The sequence below is a fragment of the Cuculus canorus genome, chromosome 6 (genome assembly GCF_017976375.1).
Source record: "Cuculus canorus isolate bCucCan1 chromosome 6, bCucCan1.pri, whole genome shotgun sequence".
Classification (NCBI taxonomy): Eukaryota; Metazoa; Chordata; class Aves; order Cuculiformes; family Cuculidae; genus Cuculus; species Cuculus canorus.
Genome location: NC_071406.1, coordinates 21,843,021 through 21,869,391, shown reverse-complemented (window position 1 = coordinate 21,869,391; position 26,371 = coordinate 21,843,021). Strand labels below are relative to the sequence as shown.

The window sequence follows — 26,371 nt, the reverse complement described above, 5'->3', positions numbered from 1 at the left end:
TCAAGAGAAATGGCTACTTTATAAATCCATTATCTGAGCCATAATCATAATTCGTAAGCTTTGAGTACAACGTGCTTTACGTGAAGTAAATGCTTGCACATGCTTCTGTAAGGAAACATCTTAGTATTAGTAGGTAGCAAGCCCACCTACCACATGCCCTAAGTTTATTTTAATACAAAAAAATTACTCGTGGGAGATAGAAAATTAAGCATTGTAAAGATATGTTCAGATAAACTCCAATCTCCGCTACTACGAAAAAAGCTGTCCATGTTTATCATATGGACTGTGAAAGAATATGAGCTGGTAACACTTTAAGCGATTTATACGCTTTCTACCACAAGTTTTAAACTGTGAAATTATCTATCACTTGGTAATCACCTAAGTAAACAGAAAAAGGAAAAAAAACCCTCACTGGTAACAATCTCAAGCAGATGTTCTTGAAATTCGAAGAAAATCACAATAGATTGAAAGAAGTAGGTAGAGAGGGGGCTAACAAAATGCAGTACTGCCCAGTCATCTCAAATGCTTTAGGCAAGTCCAGAAAAAAAGAATTCCACATAGGAGTAGTTTGGCCAGCAGATAATTTGTCTTTACTACCTGGAAGCTGCGACTGAGCAGTATGACAAGTTAACTTACACGGGAAAAGCAGGTCATGCTTCTCAGTGTGCGTTTCATTTTACAGCCAAAATAATCTAAGGCCCAGCTGTTGTACAGAGGGCTATTCCTCCTCCCATTTCCTTTCCTGGCCCCAACACTTCAATTCTTTCTCTTGGTCTGGCACTGACACTCTTCTGAGGTTCTGGGGAATCAATCCATGGAGCAGAAAGCTAACTGAGGGATTAAATGAACGCCCATGCAGGGAACCATGGCTTTTGGTGGGAATTGGCACTCAATCAGCTGAACTGAAATAGCAAGAGGCACCTTCACTCGTAAATATTATCAAAAGTCAAGGATAGTATTCATCACATGATGATGTGCCTTTTCATCACATGAGCATTCTAGACCACATATTGAGAGAAATTCATGTGGCTAGCCACAAATAACATGAATAAATAAGAAAAAGATAAGAGGTTTTTCCACACCAAAAAGCTTGCCTGATTTCCCTGTAAAGGACTGCATCAGATCAACCTATGGTTTTCTTGGGAAGGCTCCAATTTCACAGCAAGGAAATTCTCTGCATTTACTTGATTGCAACAAACTCAAGACTGAAACTATAGGATTTTTGTGAAGAAAAATAAAATCCTGTAAGTCAGAAGTATTTGTTACATTCCTACCAGAAATACATACGCCAAACCTGATAAATGGCTTAATAAATTAACCAACCTTTTTGAGAGCTCCTGACTCTTTCCATGCCATCCTCTCTTCCTCACTGCATTTAACAGAAAATGCTGCCAAGGCTTGAGTATACAATAAAGTGAACAGCACTTTTATAATGCAGGTGAAGTGTTCTGTAAAACAAAGAAAGTAAGTTTTAAACATTTGATCTTTTTAGTAAATACACTGATCAGAGAGTCTCTAGTTATGGAAATGATGCTTCTCAAATGAAAAGCAAGCACAAATCCCCAAACATACAAACCAAAAAATATATTTACTAGCTTTTAAAAATAACTTGGCAGCTGTAGTGAACAAACAAGTGCAGAACAAGTAATTTTCCATTGCTCCATATGTTCATCTTAATCCTGATCAGCAGTGACTTCCTCCTAAGGACCTGGTGATATTACAAAATTAATTTTTGTCCAAATGCTAGATCAAGTTAAGTTACTGATAAGAGGGCTGGAACACCTCTGCTATGAAGACAGGCTTAGAGAGTTGAGGTTGTACTTCAAGGAAAGCTGGGGAGAGACTTTTTAGAAGGGCACATAGTGACAAGACACGAGGAAATGGCTTTAATTTGGAAGGCGGAAGATTTAGATTAGACATTAGTAAGAAATGCTTCACGATGTGAGTGGTGAGGCACTGGCACAGGTTGCCCAGGGAAGTTGTAGATGCCCCCTCCCTGGAAGTGTCCAGGGACCAGGCTGGATCGGATCTTGGGCAGCCTGGTCTGGTGGGAGGTGCCCCCGCCCATGGCAGGGGGTTGGAACTGGGTGATCTTTAAGGTCTCTTCCAAGCCAAACCATTCTATGATTCTACTGCTTACTGATAGCTACAACTAACTGGGGGCTTCAGGTGTAAGTAAAAACATTTCCTACAATCTCTTCTGGCATCTGAGGCAAGTTACATTCACACAAATCCTGGAAAAGTTAACTTCCCAAAGAAACCACTACAAAAGGAGATTTAGCAGTTCTTCAGTTTCTGTCCCTTCCCTTCCCAATATAGATCTAGCCAAACAAGACTTGATGCAAATCACTCCTCAATAAGTACCTATGTGCTGGACCTCATGTGAATACAGGAGGGCAAAAGACAGACTGCCATCCAACTTACCTTCTTTGGAAAGATCTTAATTTGCTTACAATTTTTCGTAATATTTAAAGGATATTATCTCCTAAATATAGACTGCTGGGAAAAGGCTTTGAAATCTCTTTTGGTAAGCTAGCAACAGAGTCAAAATAAGACTTCCTAGAATTAGAACAGGAAAAAAGGTGAAAGTGATCCCTTTCTGGAATGGTACATTAGGAGCCCTTTGTTCTCTTTTTACTTAAATTGTATTTCCCATCCCCAATAATCTGGGGCTTTTTAAATCTAGGCAGATCAAAGATTCTATCATCACTTATACCATTCCTTAAGCACAAACATAACTGCATATTATCTAAAACAATGCGTACAAAAATGAGGGTTTTAAAAAGTCCTCTCAGACTTTGAAGTCAAGCAAAACAATTTCATTTACATAAGAACCTCAGAAAATTGGGTTAAATTCATTCTTTCTTCCCAAAGTATTTAAACAAGCTTTGTATGTGAAAATGAAAAGGGGGTAAGGGAGATGAAACTCTTTGTTTCTGCTTCCTTGTATCAAACCCCACCACTGGATTCTAAACCAAACACGGCCAGGAACTGAGTACATGATCAAATTTGTGAAATAACGATTGCTTTCTTATATAACAAGTGTTTACAAATCAACACAGACATGGATTTTGAAACTTATAACCTCACTGAGCATCTAAAATAAGCACAGTTTAAGTACCTGAATAATCATTTGTAACTATGTAATTGAAAGTGTGCTTTTTTCTGTATGATCTTCCCAGGGAGCTTATATGAAACATGACAAAGAATGCTGCTATAGTTCATCTGTCCCATTCTAAGGCAGACAGCATTAAAATAGTTTTCCCTCTCCACATTCCCCTAGGAGAATTCACTGGATCCCATTAGATCTCTAGGCCCTGCTTTTTCCCTCTGCTGAAACTGCAGTTCTCTTAGCAATCCTCTTCCTGCGGAATACTAGTCAGCAAGCTTTCAGTAAATTCTCTGGGACTAAGATCTACAATTCCATGCAGTCATGGAATTGTAAAAATTGCCTCTTCAGCCTGAGCTAAAGCCTGTAATGGTAGCTAGAACTGAACTCAAGTACTGAGCTCTGTCTCCATCAACAGCAGGTACAAGCAATAGAGATCAATTTCACACTGTGAAAGCATGAATGAAAACCACTGCACTTGCAGCAGCAAACCAGACCGCTGGTCAGCAGTCACCAACCTGCCACAGCCCACTTCATCTTCCACTTCTCATTCTGTTCTGCTATAGTGATTGCTCTATAGCAAGAATTAATGATACCCAATTCAGGGCTGTGACCTACACACTCATTACAAAACTTCTAAATGAATTTGTTATTACCTGTCTTTCTGAACTGCATTCTACACCTCAGGACAAAGAAATCATAAAACGCAATTTATTCTGCCTACCCATTTTTAGGAAACAAAAATTAGAAAGATTAATGGCAATTTATTGCCACTTTAATGTTTCATAGATTTGAAGCAGTTCCATTCATCATCTTCCTGCCACTTGCCATTTCCCTTTCAACTGTAACACACACTAAATCCAAAAGCAAAAGCAAAACGTGCTGCTGGTATGTGGTATTCCACAAAATTCTCAACAGGATTCCTTACTGTTAATTGAATGCTGTCTTTCCTAGGATAAGATACACTTTCATAAGTGGTCTTTTTAAATGACTGAATATAAACTACAAAAAGACCATTGTTTGTACTTTGGCTTCACCACTCCCTTCCATGTACTTCAAAAGACTTTATTGTTGTTAAACTCTTGTTTACTGCTTTTATAAAGTTGTTAAACTGTAGGAGAAAAAAAGTATATTTTCTACAATAGGTTTAACATGCCAAAATCTTTTATTCTCCTGGTATTCATATTTTAATAACCTACTGAACATACTTAATCCACAAACATATATACTGAAAGAAAAAACCACAACCCACAATGTTAAGATACACAGAGTCCCTTGAGCTGAATCTGAACTTTCAATAGTGAAGACTGAACAACTTTTCAGGGGAAACAGTTTCTGCTATACTTCATATGTTAGGTACACGCATCAAGAGCAGAACAATCCCTATATTTACCTACTCACAAATTACCAGAACTCAGTCGGTATCACAATTGGCACACAGGCCCCAAAGTACATACTCTTTTTATTGTCAGTCAAGTAATAAAATGAATTGTTTGTTTGTTCTTATTTTAAGAGAAAGGTACAGCTATAACTAACCAAGCCAGAGACCAGAGGGTCTGAACTACTCATCTTCTGGAGCATACGCTGTCTCTTAGCAAGATGGACCAGGATGAGCTGTTCATTTTGTACAGAAAAAGAAATTTAGATTTTAAAAAGGTTTTTATTTTAGTAATGAAAAATGTAATTCTGTTAATATTATTCCAAATTATACTACATGCTGTCTCTATTGAAATTGCTGCATTACAGCAATTATAATCTTCGTATATGACCTCTTATTATGTAAGATTCTAAAGTTCAACCTAAATTACAATCTTTCACCTTTAGACAACTTGAAGTATTGAACTGCCCCCTACACAAACAGACAAAGGTCGAACAAAGGACACTCTTCCTTCAGTAAAAGTACTTAATAGTTTTTGCTCAGCTCTTGTATCTTTACTGAATAGGCTGACTGATAAGGTGAGAAGACAAGGGACAAAGATAAGGCTGTCAACCCACAACAAAAAACTCTGTTCAGTGCCACCTCCTGTAGATAAGGCAGAAACATTATTTTAGAATACAGAGTAGACAAGCTATGATTTATCATCCTGGAAATCACCATCTAAATATACAGAGTTTTGTAACATACCTTTGTGCAACGGCTGAGGCATAGTTAAAATCTGGATAAGCAAAAGGGATGGGACATCTCTGTAAAGCACAGGAACTTCTGGCAGCTCTTCACTTATCACTCTGGAAAGAAAATACAAAGAAAATCACTTCTGATACTATAAATGCATTTTTCATATTTTATTTTGCATTTTATTTTAAGTAGTATTACAATTGATGTCAAGCTTACAGATGCCAAATATCTGACAATTCACTAACTGATCTCGATTTTAAAAATATTTAATGTTACTAATGGATCGTAGTAATTCATGAGAAAGTTACCATTTGGGTACCTGAGTCTTGCGAAAGTATTTCAAAACTTTTCCAAAACTACCTGAAGTTATTTCTACGTACCAACCCAAGGAGCATTCAGTTTTTCACTTTTAGAACTTATGTTCTAAAATAAGAAAATGCACTGCTTAGTAACAAGGTAATTTGATTGGTTTTCAACACATAGCATTTCACAAGTATACATATATCTGTGCTGTAACAACGAATACTCAGATTACATTAATGTTACAGGGATTGCTCCTACTAGAAAACACTGAGACATCGGAAAAGTTCTTGCTTTTCTTTGTGTAAGGAAATGAAGACTCAAGCAGTCATCACAGGAGAGATTGTGCAACCTTCTGAACTATTTGGATTTGTCGAATGACTTATCATGACTTTGAATATTTATACTTCAAAGCAGAAAATGGTTGCAGACAGGAGGCGGTATTCATCTAGCTTTGTGTAGCAGTGTCCAACAACATTCCAACCACCAATATTCTATAGGTCGAATAGCCGAGTCAAAATGGCAAAAAAAGAAGCAGTGAAAAATCATTCTCCCCTCTTTAACTGATCCAGAGTGTGAAGGAGATATCAAGCAGGAGCAGCTGGTACAACGCAATATGCACCTTTCTTTGTCACCTTTCCCTTTCTGCAATGAGGTCAGAAGAAAATGCTATTTGGGTTCTTTTTCCCATTCCCAGGCAGTGGTGGTGCTGGCCAGCCGGCTGTTGAGTTCCAGTGGCACAATTAAGGAGAAAATGGCTGTTCAAGATATTTGTCTGTTCTACTGCCGCAGGAGCTACATGGTGAGACCCTCACATAACTGACCCCAAGACTACCACAGAAAACAGAGCCCTCAACAGCTTCTTACCAAAAGATGCAAATGGTGCAAAGAAAAACATCACACGCTACTAAGTTCCATTCTGTTGCCATGTGATTGAAATACTGTCCTGGAAGGGTATTTACTTTCTAGCGCTCGTTACGCATTTTCATGGTTTTTTCCTCCTCCTCTGTCATTCTTCTCACTGGTCAGAAACTGCAGAAAAAATTTTTCTCCCTTCCCTAGTAGGAACTTCCCTTACTTAGGGCAGCTACAGGCCTCTACCCCATGAGGGAATTCACTAGGTCCTCCATAAAAAACATCCAAGTGTTGGGAAATCAAAATACATCCACCTACCACAGTATCAAGGTTCACTTCACATTTCCTAACGAGGCTCTCCTAAGCCCTGCAGCAAGTGCCCTGTGATTCTGTACAAACAGAATCAGACTGAGAAAAGAAACGTATAGACAAGACATTTAAGCCCACTTCTGTCTCAGCTCTGCCGTTTCAGAGCATGACTGGTGAACTCCTGTTGGATCCAACTATTGCCTCTCTTCCAAGAAGACCCAACTCTTCCTCTGATCCAACTCAGCTGGCAATGAGTACTCTATTAGCTTAGTTACCTTTTCTTTATGAGGGCACCAGCTCCCCTTGGCACCATCACACACAGACAAACTGAGCTCTTGCAGACCACATACTGGAAAAGGCTGTCCGCATGCAGTAGGATACAGATGCACACATAAGATCCTTAGTGCCTTCTAATGGCTTTGAGGATCCAAGCAGTTTATCATCTCTGATGCACATAAGCATGATGCTGCTTTTGGAAGGAGATCTCTACATAGTTACTGATTTCATCAGACTCTCTCTACAAAAGGTACTGCCAAGAGTCATCTGTGACAGAAATTTTAACAGGTAGAAGCATGTAAGAGGAGGATTAAAAAACAACACTCTTGGTCACATTAAGTGTGTTATCCACCTATATATTTAATTACTATCTTCCCCACCCCTTCCCAGCTCACTAAAGCACACTCTGAATCAATACTTTCAATAAAAGTCTGAAGTTTTTAGTCATCTTATGCAACACTAAACAGTGAGAATGAGCACAAATGGCTGATTGGTCTTATAAAATGAAGCCACAGAAACCATGGTCTAACTGGCTCTTTTGAATTAATGGAACGCAACATCTACAAAATAAACAATCTCCATAACTCCTTTTGTTATAATCAAGCATTTCATAGAATTATTGTTTTGAAACACTGTAACAGAGATAAATATACACATTTATAAATGAAGCCTCCTAAATAAAGTTGAAATATTCTAAAAAATCCGTACATTGAATTCTAAAGATGACAAAGGGGGTGAAAATTTGTATCACTACGAAGTCTCATTTTCAAAATTATACAGGCAATAAAGATGCTAATCTCACTAAGTCTTTCTAATTCTACATTACCTAGAGCTAGTTCTATTTTATGATCTATGACTGTGAGTTTTAGAATAACCATCATTATATAATGACTTTAAAACCATGGATATCTCAAATTACTTCTCACCTTTAATTTTTAATTCATATATAAGTTTCAGGGGAAAATTAATTTGGAATAACATTAAGATAAAAAAATTAACTCCCTCTGGTCACATTTAGCTGAACACCTCTTTCCAACAGGGGTATCAAACATCATTTAACAGTCATGAAACAACTAGGTCAAATACCAGTTCTGACAAAATTAAGAAACATTCTTATATATACAGAACACTGCAACTGACTGGCAACATCACAAATCAGTGAACTCCTTTTCACATGCAGGATCAACTAAATTATTTGTCTAATTTATTTATTTCATATGAATTGAAGAAGTAAAACTACATTAAATGTCAGGATTTTAGATAAGCTGCTGCCGTTTACATCAAGCACTGCAGCTTACCAAGCACTTAAAAACTGCTCTGTCATTTGTTAAGAGTCCAAGCAACTTCTTCATTATGACACTGAAACTGAATTTATAAAGTGTTTAGAAATATGCTTTATGGAAATTGCCCATCTTGTTAATCCCCAGTGCATACAGGAAAGCTTGACAAATCTGACTTTACAAGAAATTGTGCTACTGAAGCACCAAGAAAATTCAAAGTACAATTTCAGATAGGACCTATGTAGTATAAAGTGATTCAAATGTATTATAGTCATATGCACTATCCATTACAAAAAGGAGGGGGAGAAGACGTAAATAAACTGCACAATGCAATATAAACATGTACCAAAATAAAAAATGAAATATGCATTGCTCAACTCTCTCTGTGGAACTGACATCTCCTTCAGTTCAAGGCAACTGGGCTGCACCTCTCTGTGCCAACACCAGAACTGCTTATCAGCTCACAGCTGAGCAATTCTGCCTCCATATTCTGCATCCTCCTCCTGATAGAGGTTATATGGGAATCACTTCTTTGGGAATAGATACAGAGGAATAGAAAATTCTGTTCTAATTTGAAACAAGTAGCATTTGCTTATAGCCTTCCTTTACATATATGCTCTCCCTGCCATCTTCACTCAGCTACCAACACTTAAAAGTTTTGTTTGATACTAACTCCAACTCATTATAAAGTTGGAAAGGCAACAAACAGTGGAAGTTTTGAGCCTCACATGTCTTCAAACTGTCAGATAAAGAAAACCTGAGACAAAAGGACGTGGATACAACTAAAATAAAGGCTTAATCAAGTAGGGCAAATTTATATTTTCTTCAGTATTTAGGGGATGAGAAACATATCCCACAAATCCCAGCCTGCAGAAAGGTCAGAGTAATACACAGCTTCTCATGTTCATGATAAGAAAGCAGAATTCTACTCCTTATTCTGGTTACACTCTAGGATATAATCACAATTTCATATTTGCTCTTCACTATGTCAGAGCAGATTTTACAGCAGGTCAGTCTTTCTCATTATACAACACAGGATTTCAATGACAGTACTAACATTAGGCATCTCCCATTCTTTCCATCACTGTGCCACCAGTGCTTCCTTGCCACTCGCATCCAAACTTATTCAAATCAACCTTTTTAACAACATGAGTTAGTTCCTTGACTTCTTTCATGATGCCACCTGCTCAAGTTACATCAGCACAGTTGAAGAAGGTGGTGAGCTACAGTACAGGGGAAGGAACAAATAGCCAGCTGCAAGTACTCCTGAAGCCAGCATTAATGACAAAACTTCTGTATCATAATGTGTCCTGAGACACTGGCATTTCAGGCAGGATCTATGTCTTTATTAAACAGATCACCTATGCCCTGTTGCAGCATTTGAATGTATGTACCACCTCTTGCACAAGCCTCAATTAAACCCCACCGTCCCATCATCCTACTCTCTCGGTCTTGGACTACCTTCGTGAAAACAGTTTTATTCCCCCCACTTCAGTGGGGAAATTTTCCCAGCTTCTGGGATGGAGATGTGACTTAGGAAGTTCCCAAACACAGTTGCTTATTTCCCATCCCTGTGCTGCAGATTGTTGTTTACAGTGTCATACTGGGGCAATTACCAAAGTGACCCAACTTAGAACAAAACATCAGCAAAACATCTCAGTGAAAACAACCCAGTACATTTCAACACTTCACTTTCTCATGCAGTTCCTCCCTGGCCCTGCAAGTGCTTCTACTGAAAAAGAGCCTTAAAGTTTCAGCAAGTCATTTTTACTGACACATTTTGTCCATCAAAACAGACAAAAATTTCTGTTTTCACAGAGATGTAAATTTATAAAAATGTATACCCTTTTATTTCAGGTTTGCCATTCCTGAGACTCTGGGTATTTTAATCCGTCCATTAAATTCACATCTGGGTTTAGTAATTATTGTCTCCAGCTGCTTCTTCTCTGCCCCCTGCCAGAAGCTATTATTCCCCACTTACACCACAATAATTATTTATTTGATCACCATTGAAACTAGATCTGTTCCTAGTAGAATAATTTGCTTAAGCCCAGTCTGTGGGACCAACCGTATATTAAATCCGACAACATGAATTGCACAGGAGAAAGAATCCAGTCTACCACTCAGTTCATCAGACATCTTTTTTCCTCTCTCCTCCTTCAAACAGTTCACATTATTTAGAGTATCTTCTTTCTGACAGATTGCCTTCTTGCTCAAAATTTCTTTATTTCTACTTTACCTTGGCATGACTGCATGAACTCCTCCTTATCTTTCCTCTCGGCTGCCATTTTCAACTACAGAGCAATCTAGGAACAGCTGTAGAAGATGACTCCAGGCAAAACTGGGGCTTTGGAAGTATAGTAGAGCAATTCTGTGAGAGTCTTTGGACATTACTTTGATCACTTCCTCCAGACACATGAAATCCCAGGAATCATTTATGAATAAAGACAGCTGGGTTGTGGAAAACCAAGCTGTATACCTGGGTAGTTTTCATTTTAATTATTTTTGTATTTAAATAAAGCAATTACAGTTAAATAAGGGTGAAACAATAATGCAATGGCACTTGCATCCCATAGATTATTTTGTTTTTGAAAATCATCTCTTCAAATAAAGATGCCAGTAACTTCTCTGGAAAGTTGATTTCAACTGAAATAATAATTTAATATAAAAATTAAATGGAAAAATATAGTATCTTGTGGTTTTGCTCCTGTGACTTTCCTGATGTTAAATTGTTTGGAACTACGGTAATATAGTCAGAAAATGTAGACCTTTTCCTCTCATAGACTGTTCTTTTCTACAAGTCATTAAGTAAAGTCTCATGTATTGGTCAGGCTGATGATTCAGGTTACTTGGTTAGCTTCAAAATGTCAGAGCGATATTCACATCTTAAATATATAGTGATATTTCCCCATCATTCTCAATCTTCCTCGGTTCACAGCAGTGGATCACCTTCTCATTGCTCTAAGCACCTTTTCCTATATCTGAAAAAAATTGCTATTCTGGATTCCTCAGAAGGCTGTGTGACTCCAAGAAGTGTGCAATTAGATCATATACATCAATCACATGAATGCCATCTTTAAGTGAAACTACTACTTCAAATTTCTAAAATACAATTACAGGTATCCATCTCATACACTAATTTATTCATTAAGAACATGTCCCCAGGTTGCTTCCTCTGCAGCTTTCTGGCACACACAGACTCAAAAAATTCCAGCTTGATTGCATCTTGTGCATCTCAACAGTAAACGATTTCACGGCAAAATGGATGGTCTCTTAGTTACAGCTTCCTAAACAATTTAGGACTTAGTGCCAAACCAAAATCAGCAAGTCAACCAAGAAACGTTGAAAATCAGCGCAGAAAACGAGAGAACTACTCAAACACACTCCCGCCATGCAACACCTCCCGCAAAGCAAGCCATTGTGTACTATTCATTTCAAAGGGATTCAAATATTTGCCTAATCAAATCTAACTTGCAGCAATCTAACCATGATGTGACCAACACATGGTGAGTTCCATCAAGTCTGTAAGGGCAAAAAAGAGCTTCATGTGCAGAAAAAAGCAGCTCCTCTGTTAATAGCTGCTTCCAAAGCCAGCAAGCTCTTCGGATATCAAAAGGAGAAGTGTATTATCACAGCCATTCTGACTGCCGACAGCCTATCAACATGATCTTAATTTTGTCTGGTATAATTCAGTCAACCATACACCAAATTCATTAACTTTGTTCCACTGCTCAATCTAGGTCAGGGCAGAATCACACAAAAACATACTCTCAAAGCAGATTGAATGCATAATGAATAGCATAGGTTTTCGGGTTATAAAATTCTTGATGCTTTGTTCTGCTAATGGTTGGTAAACTAATCTCTTAATCTAGTCTAACTCTTGTAATAATCTAATCTTGACTGCAAAAAAAGCCTGGGTCCAAGAGGACAAACAAGTATAATTTCAAACCAGAAGCAAGCAGAAACATTTTAATAATGGTTCCTGATTTGCAGATTAAGATTGGGGCATCACTATCCTAGGTAAGTTTTTGAAATCCCATGATGCTTTCCACCTCAGGCTCCTAGAAACACACTGACAGATACGCAGCTAGATAGGAACTAAAAAGACAGTCTGTTCAACATTACTGCAAGGTACAGAGGGGAGAACTTAGCTATGAAGATGATGTTCAAGATGCCAAGATTAAATTAAAAAAAAATACTGTTTTCCTCTTATGAGGAAAAACAATCATGTGGTTTAGGCAAAAAAAACCCAAACCTTTCTTTAATGGCAAACTCAGGTAAATAACTTGTTTAAAATAAGAAGCACAATAAAAATGTTTAGGTTCAGATATAATTATTTCTCACATATATTAGGCCTACTTATGGTATTTCTGTAACAGCTATTAGCTGTTGCTTGACTTTAAATGAACTATTTATGAATTTAATCTCTGTGTAAATTTTGTCTAGCATCCATTCCAAGAACAGCAGTGCACCTATCCACTTACCCAATACTATTAAATTTGCATGTACTTAAGCTTCCAAGTGGTATATTTAAGCTTTAACTCAAAACTGGAATGTGTCAGATTTTGTGTTACGGAAATCTGAAAATTTCTTTTTACAAACATATACATACAGTTTTTAGCCAAGTTCACCAGCCTACCTCACAGAGAATTTAAATTAGACAAAAGGTTACCCAAAGTTCCTTGTTAAGGATGTTTCTTTCACAAAGTAGAACTGATATTTGGTAAATTAAAATACTTGCTCTGAATTTTTGTCCTGCACCATCTGGGTTAATTTTCTCCAGGGATTGTATGCAGAGTCTATACTGTAGAGGTGCATATGCATGGCCAACACATGGAACAGCTGATCTGAAAGGTGAAGAAGATAGATTGCTGGTTATTATACACAATAATATGAAGGATTTTATATTAAGTTGCCATAATTTTACAAGATTCTGAAAAGTCTGTCATTTCATTCCAAATAAGCTGGTACCCTAACAAGCATCTTAAAAAAAAATACATATATATTTTTGATTTTTTTTTTTAAACAAAAGATTTGAAGACAACTCTGATTTCAACAGAAGGCAGTGAACATAGGCATATATACAAACAAAATATTTATTTTCCCTCTCCTGAAATTCTGAAACAGAAAAAGGCTGTTTAGAAAGCTTTGACCACGTATCAGTTATTTTAACGACTGTAAAACACCAGCTCCATAAGCTTAATTATAGGTCTTTTAAAAATTGTTTCATAGCCTGTTATGCTGCTAAGGTTTCACGCTCACTTCAATTCCCTCTCCAGTTTATGCCAGAATAATTTCCTAAACAACCCTTCTAAACAAAGACTGATAAGAGTTTTCACACAGAGCTTTTACTCCTCTCCCTCACAGTTGATGACTCTACAAAGCAAATTTGAAATTAACCTTACGTTGCTCGAAGTTCCAGCCTGTAGCAGGATCACTTTGGCCCTTCATCCTTAAAAGGTTATAAATTTTTCTGCCTTCACAGGTTTACCTTGTAGGTAGCTTTTGGAAGAGAAAAGAACCCCAAACTTCTGACCACACCACAATGACACTAAGTTAGCAACAGTCTTTAGAACCGCAGATATTTAGCTATACAACCTGCAGGCAAAGTTTGCTGTACCATCTATGTTGACAGCATTTCGAGAGAGCTAAGGACAATAAGATTCTTGGACTTAATTTCTTTTTTTATATTTATGAAACAGTTTGGGAAAAAAAATTCGCATCTTTATCTATCTTCAGTTTTATATAAAAAAGAATATTTTAAAATACTATCTCCCACGATTTTGCTTACTTTTTATCTTCTGTTTTACTATGTCTTTCTATTTGCTGCCATGTTTTCTCCTCCTGTTCACTTTTCTGGGATCCTGCTTCCTTCCCGCCCTTCATTTTAACTTTTTCCCTTAGTATCTTGTCACCTTCTTTCCTACCCTCTCTTTTATTCTTTCAATTGATCTCTTTGCCTCCTACTCTCCAAATCTCTCTTCCTTTCTTCCACAACCCACTCAGTCAACCTACAAATTCACTCACAGGTCTTCTTTTTTTTAAGTAGAAATAGCAGCTGTTAATTTATTTTCCATAAATAGACAATTACTCAGAGGTACGCAGTGGCCAAAAAAGTCGCATGATGAAGTCAGCTGACTGCTAGAGCCTGAGGGCTGTAATTAGCTCCTGGGGTTTGTAAAATAATTGGAGATGTAGATGGCATTGGAATTGATTGCTGTCACCTGCTTTCTGAATAAAAACAGTCAATGAGGACAAAATAAGTCATCTTTTCTCCTGGCACAAGATTCTAGCAAAAGACCGCTTTGCTGACAAACTTCAAAACTCTGAAAATATACTGATATTTCACCAAAGTAATTCAAAAAACAAAGCACTATAATTTTATTTGCAATGAAACGCAGCAAAGTATCCAATTCCTTCCCTCTTGCCTCTCTAGTCAGTATTTTATGACCTGCTCCTTGCCTCAAATAGAAATGGGCAACTAGGCAAAAAAATAAATGCTCAGCATAACTCATTAACCCTCGGTTCCTTTAACAGCTACTTTCCTGAGCTTTTACTAATATGAAATTAAGCAGGCAAGCATCAAATTCTAGCAGTGGAGAATTTGTGATATCTAATCATGTAACATTTATGGAATCAAGATAAATTCTTAACATCAACTGAATCTGAAACAGAAAAATTCAGTTTAGCCGCCTTGCAAGACAATATTTTTTGTTTGTGACAAAGGCAGTTACTGCTCCTTTGCAAGAAAATGCCTTTAGCACATAAAGGTAAAGTGAGGAAGTAGATAATAAAATATGGTTATGATAACCTTTTATTAAATATTTGTTACTAATTGACTTAAAAATATTAAGACACATTCTAAGTCAATGTGGCACAGCCATGCTTGTTTCTAGGCCCAGGGTAACCATGGAATAACATTGCCCCCTAACGGGAATACTGCAACTGGAACAGCCTGATGGTTGCCACCTTCCAAAGCAGTAAAATTGAGTTCTCGCTTGTCGATTGGTTCATATTCTCATTTCTGAGATTTCTAACAACTAGCAAAAACTAAGGACTAACCAGAGGAAGGTACAAAGGTTTGTTTCTTCACAAACATTTTTCTGTTTTACACCGCAGTGATTCCAATTTCTTTACCTCAAATTCACTATGACTGTGGAGCACTGGCGAAAGCCAAGAAAAACACCGGAGCACTGGAAATCTGTAACTGGAAACTTTTTTGTGCACAAAGTGCTTGGCATTTCACCGCATTCTTACACTTGATGGACTGCAGAAAACTGCCTCGAGCCAAACCAGAGCTTTTTTCCTGTGTATTCATGTGAACGCATCATTCCAAAACATAACCTGATCACCTTCTATGACAAAATCACTCGACTACTGGATGGGGGAAAGGCTGTGGATGTAGTCTTCTTGGACTTCAGTAAAGCCTTTGACACAGTTTCTCACAGCATTCTGCTTCAGAAACTGTCAGCCTCTGGCCTGGACAGGCGCACACTCCCCTGGGATGAAAACTGGTTGGATGGCCGGGCCCAGAGAGTGGTGGTCAATGGAGTTAACTCCAGCTGGAGGCCAGTTACAAGTGGGGTTCCTCAGGGCTCAGTACTGGGTCCAGCTCTGTTCAATGTCTTTATCAATGACCTGGATGAAGGCATTGAGTGCACCCTTAGCAAGTTCACAGATAACACTAAGCTGGGAGGAAGTGTCGATCTGCTGGAGGGTAGGGAGGCTCTGCAAAGGGATCTGAACAGGCTGGACTGCTGGGCTGAGACCAATGGCATGAGGTTCAACAAGGCCAAATGCCGGGTCCTGCACTTGGGTCACAACAACCCTATGCAGTGCTACAGACTGGGGGAATAATGGCTGGAGAGCTGCACGGAAGAGAAGGACCTGGGGGTGTTGGTTGACAGCCGACTGAACATGAGCCAGCAGTGTGCCCAGGTGGCCAAGAAGGCCAATGGCATCTTGGCTTGTATCAGAAACTGCGTGACCAGCAGGTCCAGGGAGGTTATTCTCCCTCTGTACTCGGCACTGGTGAGACCGCACACCGAATACTGTGTTCAGTTCTGGACCCCTCCCCACAAGAAGGATGTTGAGGCTCTGGAGTGTGTCCAGAGAAGAGCAACGAAGCTGGTGAAGGGGCTGGAGAACAAGTCTTACGAGGAGCGGCTGAGAGAGCTGGGGTTGTTTAGCCTGGAAAAGAGGAGGCTGAGGGGAGACCTTATTACTCTCTACAACTACCTAAAAGGAGGTTGTGGAGAGGAGGGAGCTGGCCTCTTCTCCCAAGGGACAGGGGACAGGACAAGAGGGAATGGCCTGAAGCTCCGTCAGGGGAGGTTCAGGTTGGATATCAGAAAAAAATTCTTCACAGAAAGAGTCATCAGGCACTGGCAGAGGCTGCCCAGGGAGGGGGTGGAGTCACCTTCCCTGGAGGTGTTTAAGGAACGGGTGGATGAAGTGCTTAGGGACATTGTTTAGGGAGTGTTAGGAATGGTTGGACTCGATGATCCAGTGGGTCCTTTCCAACCTGGTGATTCCGTGATAAACATAACACAGAATATCCTCCCACTTTTTTATACACTACACAGAAGCTTTAAAATACAAATTTCATTTTTTTTAACAAGTAGCAGCAAAGCACTGACATGACAATGGTCTGCAAACAACCACCTTGCCTGGTCCTGTGAAGGACGGAAAGGAAGACCACAACCCCACCAGGCATCCCCAAACCCCTCCACTACTCATAGTGTGTCTTATGGCCCACTCTCTCCAGGACCTTTGTAAGTAGGAAAAGCAGGATCTGAGTGTGGGTCAGAGTGTCCAAAATAACACTCTTAAAATTTGGTAGAAGAGTATTAATTATAGAAAACACAGCAGTAAAAACAGAGAGTGGTAACTGTGAAGTCACAACAAAATGAGAATTACAGGTTTATCGATAAGAAATCATGAGAAGTAAACAGTGAAAAGAATTTTAATATGGTTCTCCTCTCCTTATAACTTCATAATATTTGAGACAGGCTGCAGTAGTTAAACTGAATAAATAGTAAAATCACAACATTTGAATGCACAATATAACTTATTGCTGCATGTCATCAGAGGCATGGCAGGATTCCAAGATTTAGACATTTAAGTGGGCAAGGTTGCTGGCTTTAAAACATTTGCTGCGACTCAAGTGTTGCCTATGCTGAAGCAGTGCTGTCTCAATTCTCCCAAATTATTTAGATTGTCTGTGTTTTCACAGCATATATGTAAAATAAAAATAAATCTATTGTTCCATACACTGTTGCTCTTGGTACACAATTTTCAACTCGTCATATACCAGCTCTACTTCTCAGGGTTATCCCATGGTGAGAGAGCAGCAATTAACTCAGTTGGAATCAGTACTTTCAAAAGGGCAGCTGAAAGGATAAGACCCTGTCTTTGCACTGGGACTGAAGCTATTAAAGGATGTGTTCTAATGCTGCTCCTCTCATAAAAAACAAAGATAATATGTATTTTGTCTACGCATCCACACTGCCTGCACTAGCACCTGTAGTTGAATATTAGTTTTAGTATTAAAGCACACTGATCTTATAGACATTGACGAAACTCTTAAAAATATTCTGCTATGCCAAAATGCTTAAAGCAGGAGTCTATAAAGGTTATTTCACAGCTCTTTTCAGGTCTAGCGAGGCCTACACAGCACAAAAGACAACTAAATTCAGAGATGGACAGATACAGATTTGACAGACGAATGGCAGAACTTATGAAAATGCTCTGCCGAACTGACAAAAATTAGTGATGCAGGAAGTTAGATGCAGGTGAAAGTTTTGGTCTCACTAGTAAACTTGGTCTTTCCTAAATTCCTACATGAATTTTGCTGCCTTTTTTATTTTCTCTTGTCTTTCTTTTTTCTCGTCTCTTGACCGTAAGGTAAACTCTCAAATTATCAGAGCTGCAATCAGAGAATTTTTTTTTTTGTTATCAATTCCACTTCCACAGTGTATGACCATGTGCTGTAATAATGATGAGAAAGAAAATGAAGAAAATAGCTGCTTTTGTTTTGCTTGCAGAGTCTAGATGATATGTTTATTCACCAGTCTCTTTCACATTTATGTTTTTAGCACTTAAATAACACATACCGTTGTCATAAAAATAATTACTTTGATTTTTTATCCAATCTTTTTTTTATAAATTAATATTCATATTTACAACGTCAAAAGATGACAAAACAGTGACACAGTGGTTCTCTGCAAGTGGAATTGAAAATATCCTTGTCTCAGCTGCTGCTTGAAGATCCTACCGCACTAGAGATGTTACGCCCTTCTTTTCAAAAAGTTTCATGGGACTATCAAGAGTAACGTAGATTGTAACAAAAAACATTTGATACAATCAGATGGAATTGACTATTAATAAGGAGATTGAGGAATTTTTTTCTTCTTGTAGTGATTTATATAGTTCTCTTAGCAATAGCAGCTGCAAAGACCTGCCAACAGTATCTTCCCATTCATCAGTGGTCCAACAGATTGGAATCAGTGAAGAAAAAACATGTGAAGGTCACGAAAAGCCTATTAAGGCATTAAGACATTAACAGTCTCTACAAAATCTTAAGCCTTAATTGCTGATGAAGCAGTTAATTATCCTCCACACCAAACTTGCTAGTGTATGAAATAAACTTCAGCAAAAGAATTCTAATGGTATCTATCTTTGCCTCTTCCACACTAGGTATGAATTGCATATCAAGCCTTTCATAAAATAGGTAGGATCACCTGTTGGTGAGGAAAACTGCTTTTTCAAAATTAACATGAATGGATAGGCAACAAAGATCTGCAGGTTGCCATCTCTTAACTAAAAAAAAACAAACCCTCAAAAAACACCCCCTAACTCTCCCCCCCAAAATCAAACTAACAAGCCCAAACCAACTAGCCACAGAAACACACTGTACCAAGCCAAACGGTATTCCTGAAAACTAGTTTTATTCTTTTCCATTTCAACAGCTGCAGAGAGCTGGGTAGGATTCTTTGCAACCATATTCACATCAATAGGTTACAGGAACTGAGCAACTGATAAACAAATTGGGTTTTTCTTCCAGCAGGAACGAACCATGCTTAGTGGTTCCAAGTATCACTGGCTATAGTGATAAAATGTAGACAGCAATTACTATTAATGCGGTCAAAAAAACTGATACAGAAGGAGCATGAAGAGCTTAGAAAATGTTTCACGTCTAGCTACTTACTTTATTGACAAAAACACTAAAAGCACTGATTAAATTGATACCAACATCATAATCAAGACCAACAATACCACTAAGCCATCTCCAAATGAAAACCACAAGTTTCAAATGAACACAAAGAAAAAGAAAACCAACAAAATTCCCCAGGGGAACAATAGTTTCCCCACTGCTAGGACCATTACAGAAGTTATGAAGGTGCTGGACATTTTATTTAAAGTGAGCTCACACATGTCTCAAATACTTCTTTTGTTGTCCATTTGTAAATTAATGTCCTTTCCAACTAATGCAGTTGACACTGCAATGCCAGACTCAGCTATCTGTGTCTGGGAAGCAAAAGGATAAGGAGCAAAAGGATATAGGGAGACTGAAGCCAGAGGACAAGGTGACAGAATATTTAATCATTCCAAAAAAAACCCCTAATCCTTTCCTTATCACAGAGGGAAAGAGGAAAAAAGAACGCAGCCAGAAAGAATGAAGAAAAAAAACTATTTAAAAGAAAGAAAGGACTAGATGATATATTCATTTATAAACAAACTTTTAAGTTTTGTGAAATTTTTCTTCCACTTGCAAGATTACCACAGTAATAATGACAGAAAAAAACACGTATACACAAGTTAGAGAGATACGCAAGTCACACAGAGAACTCTTAATTATTCAGCCTTACTGTTATTCAGCCTAACTTCTTCTGAAGCCGTTATGTAAAAAACAAAAAGCAGAACACCATATCTCTTAAACTTCATAAAACAGAGAAATAAGACCTGTACAATTGTAATGTTTCATAATTATCCCCTAAGCCTAAGAGAATTTTCAAGGCCATAGACTCCAACAATAATGTGGTCCTTAAAACAGGATTTGATTTTTAAGTAATAAGCAAACAGGACTCTATTCAGATTTTTTTTTTTGTTGCAAACTCTTTAGTAACACACTCACGCAAACACACACAGAAAGTTTTAAGCCTTAAAATAGCAATTCTACAGCCAAATTGTCATCTTAATTCCTCTCTCTCAGACTCAATCACTGACACTAACAGCTACATTAATCATTCTTAATTTTACTTCCCAAGAGCAGCTGCCCTCATGGTGCAATCTAGTAAAACAGCTCTTGACCTATTTGTTCTCACCACCTTCCCTGACGCTTGCTGCTGTAACAGCTCATCTGAGACAATATATTCCGTTTTCTGCAATACCTAATCACCCAACTTCACAGTCGTTACAAGACTAATACAGAGTAGTATGCTTCATCACAAGAGACACACCTTATTATTTCTCACATAACAAACACAAAACAACGGGTTATATTTTAGATAACTTCTGCTGGACCTGACATGAATGACATTTAAAAACAAAAGCAGTTTCAATTCTGTGCAAGCAAGACATTAAAAACCCAGTATTCAAGTTCTAGGTAAGGCATGGATTTTTAAAATCATTCTTTCCTCATGGCATGAGACAATGAAGAAGCTGAAGGTAAGTTTTTAAGTGAAACTTTAAAAACAGGATTACCTCTTGGAAGAAATGGGTATGGAAAGATAATTAAACCTAATATAGAGCATGTATCTGAAGAACTGCAATTCTGCATCTCTAAAAGCACCAATATGGGAGGGGCAACAATGGAAACTCGTATAATTATATAACGTTTTAGTTAAAACAAATCTTGCTATATATGGATAAGCAATTCTGCCCGTCTAGTCATATTTAGCCTAATGTCCGGTACTAAAGAATATTACTAAGTGGAAGTACAGGTACTGTTCTAGGTACCTCACCAGTCTGTTCTAGAAGAACCCCACTACCTTACACCCAAAGCCTAGTCTACCTTAACGCAAGATGAAATATGAATAGTTTGCTACATCACAATTTTACACAATAAGTACTAATACAGAACACAAACAGCATGTGAATATTTTAATAATTAATAGGTAACATTTATGTCTGTGTGCTGTTTCAAGAAAGAACATATATAAAGTGCCTTTTCCTGAAAGTTTTAAAGGTCATCTTCAATTTTTCTGCAGTACAAGATAGATACTGAAAACACCAACATGACTGTTTAGATCTAAATAAGAAAGTTTACCATTCTACCCAAAAAGTGTAGAAAAAAGCAAGTGCATTTTTTTTAAATACCATCCCTACCCCTTCATCAGAAATACACACTAGAATTCTTAAAAGTACTGCAACTGCTAAAGGAAAAAGCACTGCTTCCATGTACAACACAAACAGAATTACACAAGTTTTAAAGAGGAAAAGAAAAATATTATAGTAAGCAAAAAAAAAATGCATTTTAGTGTAAGTAGAAACAAACAAAAAAATGAAATTTTATCACATTTTAATAAAAATCATCAGCATGATTTCCAGTGATAGGAATTACTCTACCAATTTCAGATTAAGCCCTCACGTGCAATTAAAGGAAAAAAGAGGAATCACATCACAGGCAAAAAAAAAAAAAAAAATCTTCTCTCCAAATCCTTGTCTTGAGCATTGTGGATATATTTAAAATAAAGTTTTCCTTACTAGGCTATTTTACTTTTTATATAGACACAGAATTATAGAATAGTTACGGTTGGAAGGGACCTTAAAGATCACCTAGTTCCAACCCCCTGCCATGGGCAGGGACATCACACTAAATCAGGCTGCCCGAGGCCCCATCCAACCTGGCCTTGAAACACCTATTAGACTCCTAATGCACAGTTTAACAGCAGATTTCCTGCTACCAAAAAGTGATGTATTTCATAAAGATTTCATTTTATAAACTAGTAAGTATTTCTAAAAGCAATAGTTGATGTAACCTTACTTAAAGAGGGGGCCTTGGGCAGTCTGATCTAGTGGAAGGTATCCCCACCTGTCACAGGGTGGCTGGAGCTAGATTATCTCTAAGGTCCCTTCCAACCCAAACTATTCTATGATTCTCATTAAGAAGCCAATTTACATACTACTTCAGTGTGAGAAGTAACTTCAGCTTTCTATAAGTTTAGGTTTGTTGTGGTAATCTATTTTGATGTACAGACAGCACTGGTTCATTTTCTGAGACAGAGAGTCAATGGCAAAGTAATAAAAGTGCTGTAAAGATATGTAAGTATGACATAAGAACTCAAACAAGACTTCGGGTTTGTCTTTTTTACTGATTGCCAGCAAAAGCTACGGTTTCTTTCAAAATCACGTCCTAAGTATGTAAGAAGCCTTCTTTATAAATTATGAGATTGAAGGGAAGTTGTGGTAAGTACACAGAAAAAAATAACGTATTATTCAAACCACTGGTGTCAGCTACTCAGCCTCTGCCTTGTGGAATTTCTTTCTTTCTTAAAAAACCCAAACCAAACAAAATTAACTTTGAGGCATTTCCTCCCCTGGTGTCAACTGATGCAGATCAAGCAGAAACAATGAAGCTATACAGATGTACACCAAGGAAGCCGTATGTTTTGTACATGCATGTGTGTGTGTACATATATATATATATATATATATGAAGCCTTTAAATAGGTACATAGAACATACAGTTGATACTGTCAAGACAGCAAACATTCCTCAGTGCTTTAAGATGTAGTGAACGTAATTCATTCCACTTCTATCTTTTAAAAAAGGAAAGTGATATAGAGAAACTGAAACCTCCTGATTTTGAAAAAACATAAATAAGATAAAAATATGACCTTACAGATTACAGACTACTTCCCCGCAAACATTCTTCTAAATTTTAGAATGTCAACACTTAAAAAGATACCGAGTGGCTAGTAAAGCCATGTGAAGAAAGGGGTACACTCATTATGTGCAACATCACTATAAATTTTGTCAATTCAAATATTTCAAAAGATTCTCAACTTTAAGCGGAAATCTCCACCCTAAGCTGCTCATCGTGATCTTCCAAGTAACATGCATGTGAAATAGGCAACACACCAAGTAAATTGCTAAAATTCAGGGAGAAATTGTCCGTATTACTGGGCGAGCACACAATTAAAATATACCATAATCCAAGTAGGAATTAGCTGTAGTGCTTTGATGTTATTACAAGCTGCAAATTTGCAAAGAGTGGACTGGCAAAGAATGTATTTTTCAGGTACTTTACTCTGCTGGGAAAGGAAAGTACTCAGGTGGGGGAAGATAATACACAGTAGGATTTAAAACCACAACACAAATCACAACACATGAATGAAACCAATTGATCTATATTTCCTGGCAGTAACAGAAGGCTCTTACCCTAGGAGGATGTGGACAGCATGGCAGGTGATGGGATTTCTTTGGTGGCTCATCACCTCAAATGATGATGAAAGCATCACCCACAAATCATGAGGTGTGCTCAAGCTTTCTGACATTTTTATTACTGAATCTGCTGCTACTGCTGCATGAGCTTGATTTAAACAAGCATTAGTATTAGTAGTAGTACTCTGGCAGGCTTCTTAATTTTTTCTGACAAAAGAAAATGTCCATCCCTAACAGTTTATAGACCAGCAAAATATTAAAAGATTTTATGTTAATAAAAAAACAAATCTCTTCTGTCAACCAGGAGCATTTTATTTGCCAGATATTAAAGGTTTCAGAACAACGAAATTTTGAGAGTTTCTACTAAAGAAAATCTGCAAAATCGTTCTGTCACAGAAAGAGCCAGGGAAATTAAAGACATGAGACGTGGTAGCTGCAGATTTCTAAATATAAAACCTAGTCGTGAGCTACCCTAGAACTCGGACAAACAAATTTCTTTGTTCTTAGCAGCAACCGTCAAGGTGAACCAAAGCATTCCTGCTTTACTCTTAAAATGCTTCTGGTTTTACTCATAAAAATGGGTAATTACTAAAAAATATTACATTAATACCATGATGATATCTAAATAGATTATACTCACAACATATGAACAGCTAAAATGAATAGATTTGTGCAAATCAAATTTCAGATTTCTTAAATTGCAACAAAAACAAAGGTTCATTATGGCAGAAATAAGTTTAAAAGAAAAACTTGACAAAATTTATAAAATGTTAGAAAGAACTACATAGCTTTATTCAATGTTCTAATGATTTATATTGCACTTCATAACATAAAACTTACTTAAGCATGATCTTTTCCCAGCTGTGCTTGCGCCTCCTGAACACAAATTACCTCCTCTGTGGACCAGCTCAAGTTCCAAGTTTGTTCTGCAAGAAAAATACAACAGTGTTGAGTGGAACAGCATTATTCAAGCTTCTATATACACAGAATAGTCATCACAAACTTCGAGCACACACTAAACAAAAGAATGCTGTACAATAATCCTCAGCGCAAGATACTGCCAAAAAATGACTGAGAATAAAACAAACTTTATCAAGATTTTGCCATACGTGATATTAAGTGGTTTGATTAGCAGATACTACATTAAGAGAGCTGCTATAGTTGCAACTGAAGCGTAAAAAAAAAAAAATCTTAATTCTGAGGCCTTTTTTCTGTATGCACAAACAACTCCTTGATATAAGGGAATTTATGTGCAAATCTAAAAATACAATATAAAGACTGGCTAAATTTCAATTAATCAGATATGTCTAAGAAGCATTCTCTTTATTGGTAGGGCTTTTGTTTGGCTTTAAACAAACAGTACAATGAATATACCATCAAGTAACTAAGTAAGAAAACAGTCTAAATTATAATGGAAGCACTGACCTTTATAGATAAGTTAGTTAATAAAAGCCTTGGAGGTTAATTCTGAATCAAACATTGATATTCACTGCAGCTCATTAGTATGAAATAGGAGTTGTGTCACTAAATCTCGGTATGTCACACTGATGCTTTCTTAGTATCATTGTCATCTGACACTTGGGCAGCGATTGTTTAGGCCAAATTCAATATCTTTGTTTAGTTTTGGAATTGGGTGTTTCACTACTACCTTATCTTTAACTCCCAAGACTTGGAGCAAACACTTCATGTTACATTCTCTGAGAGTTTGTTTTAATAAGTCAACACACATTTCTTTAATTAAAATAAAGGAATATAATCCTATTATTCTGAAATGTTATTTTGCTAATTTAATCCAAACGGCAAAGCTCAGTCTAAACATATTTTGTCACTTAACCAAAAATTAAACAATTTTATGTTCAACATAATGCGACTGAATACATATTAAAATCTATTCTAGAATTTTAGGCACATAATATATCTACGCTAAGAAAACACACCCCCACACCCACATATGTCTAAGAAAAAAAACTACAGGATGACTATTTTATTCAAAATAAATTATTTTTTAAAAATTTGAGCTCCATCAGCTTAAAAGAATAATACAATTTTGATATGCAGTGTTTGTTAAGATACTTTCATGTGTTTTTAAATAGTAACATTTCAGACTATTACCATCCCTAAGTTTGCAGCTTATGCCACCCATTTCTGAAGGAATGCTTTAATCCTTTCTACTCAGAAAAGGCAATTTAACATTGATAATGTGCCTGCTCAGAGCTCCATCTGGTTGCTGCTGATAAGGGCATCTGTGTGACAGGGGAATTTTCCACTCTTCAGGCGATTTGCAGCGCTCACTGAACTTCTAAAAAATCTACCAGCAAGGAAGCAGGGACAGGGATTTCATATTAGTGGACAAAATAGCAACTGCAGATCAGCACGCACTAGTCATCACAGCAATATAAAGGAAACCACTATGTTTTATTTCTACAAAACTTATAACTGATAACCAATTTCTGGAATAAAATTAACGATAATTAAAATTTAAATAGAAAACACTAACTCAATGTCAAAGAACAACCTTCTACATCTAGAATTTAAAATTTCACTTTGATCAAGCCATATGGATAAATTTACAAAACAAACCTCAGGGGCAATCTGAAAAAAATCCTCTTGACACATATAAGGTGTAATAGAGTAATTTTTGCTATAAGGAATGTAAGATTTCTGGAAACATATACTCCACCACAGATGTCATACCAACTCTCGCCTCCCACACTTCTTCATTGCCTCCAGCTCCTCAAA

At 37.3% G+C, this 26,371-nt stretch overlaps 1 protein-coding gene across 5 annotated transcripts in view; it reads right to left on the bottom strand.

Moving 5' to 3' along the window:
- UBR3 (ubiquitin protein ligase E3 component n-recognin 3) overlaps positions 1-26,371 on the bottom strand; it is a 111,785-nt gene that overhangs the window by 8,029 nt on the left and 77,385 nt on the right. For all 5 annotated transcript variants that reach the window (XM_054070536.1, XM_054070537.1, XM_054070538.1 and 2 more), the window contains 4 exons: positions 24,473-24,558; positions 12,987-13,092; positions 5,235-5,335; positions 1,324-1,448 (listed from right to left, as the gene is read on the bottom strand). In XM_054070536.1, coding sequence (XP_053926511.1) covers positions 1,324-1,448; positions 5,235-5,335; positions 12,987-13,092; positions 24,473-24,558 — 418 coding nt within the window. The remainder of the gene's footprint in view (positions 1-1,323; positions 1,449-5,234; positions 5,336-12,986; positions 13,093-24,472; positions 24,559-26,371) is intronic.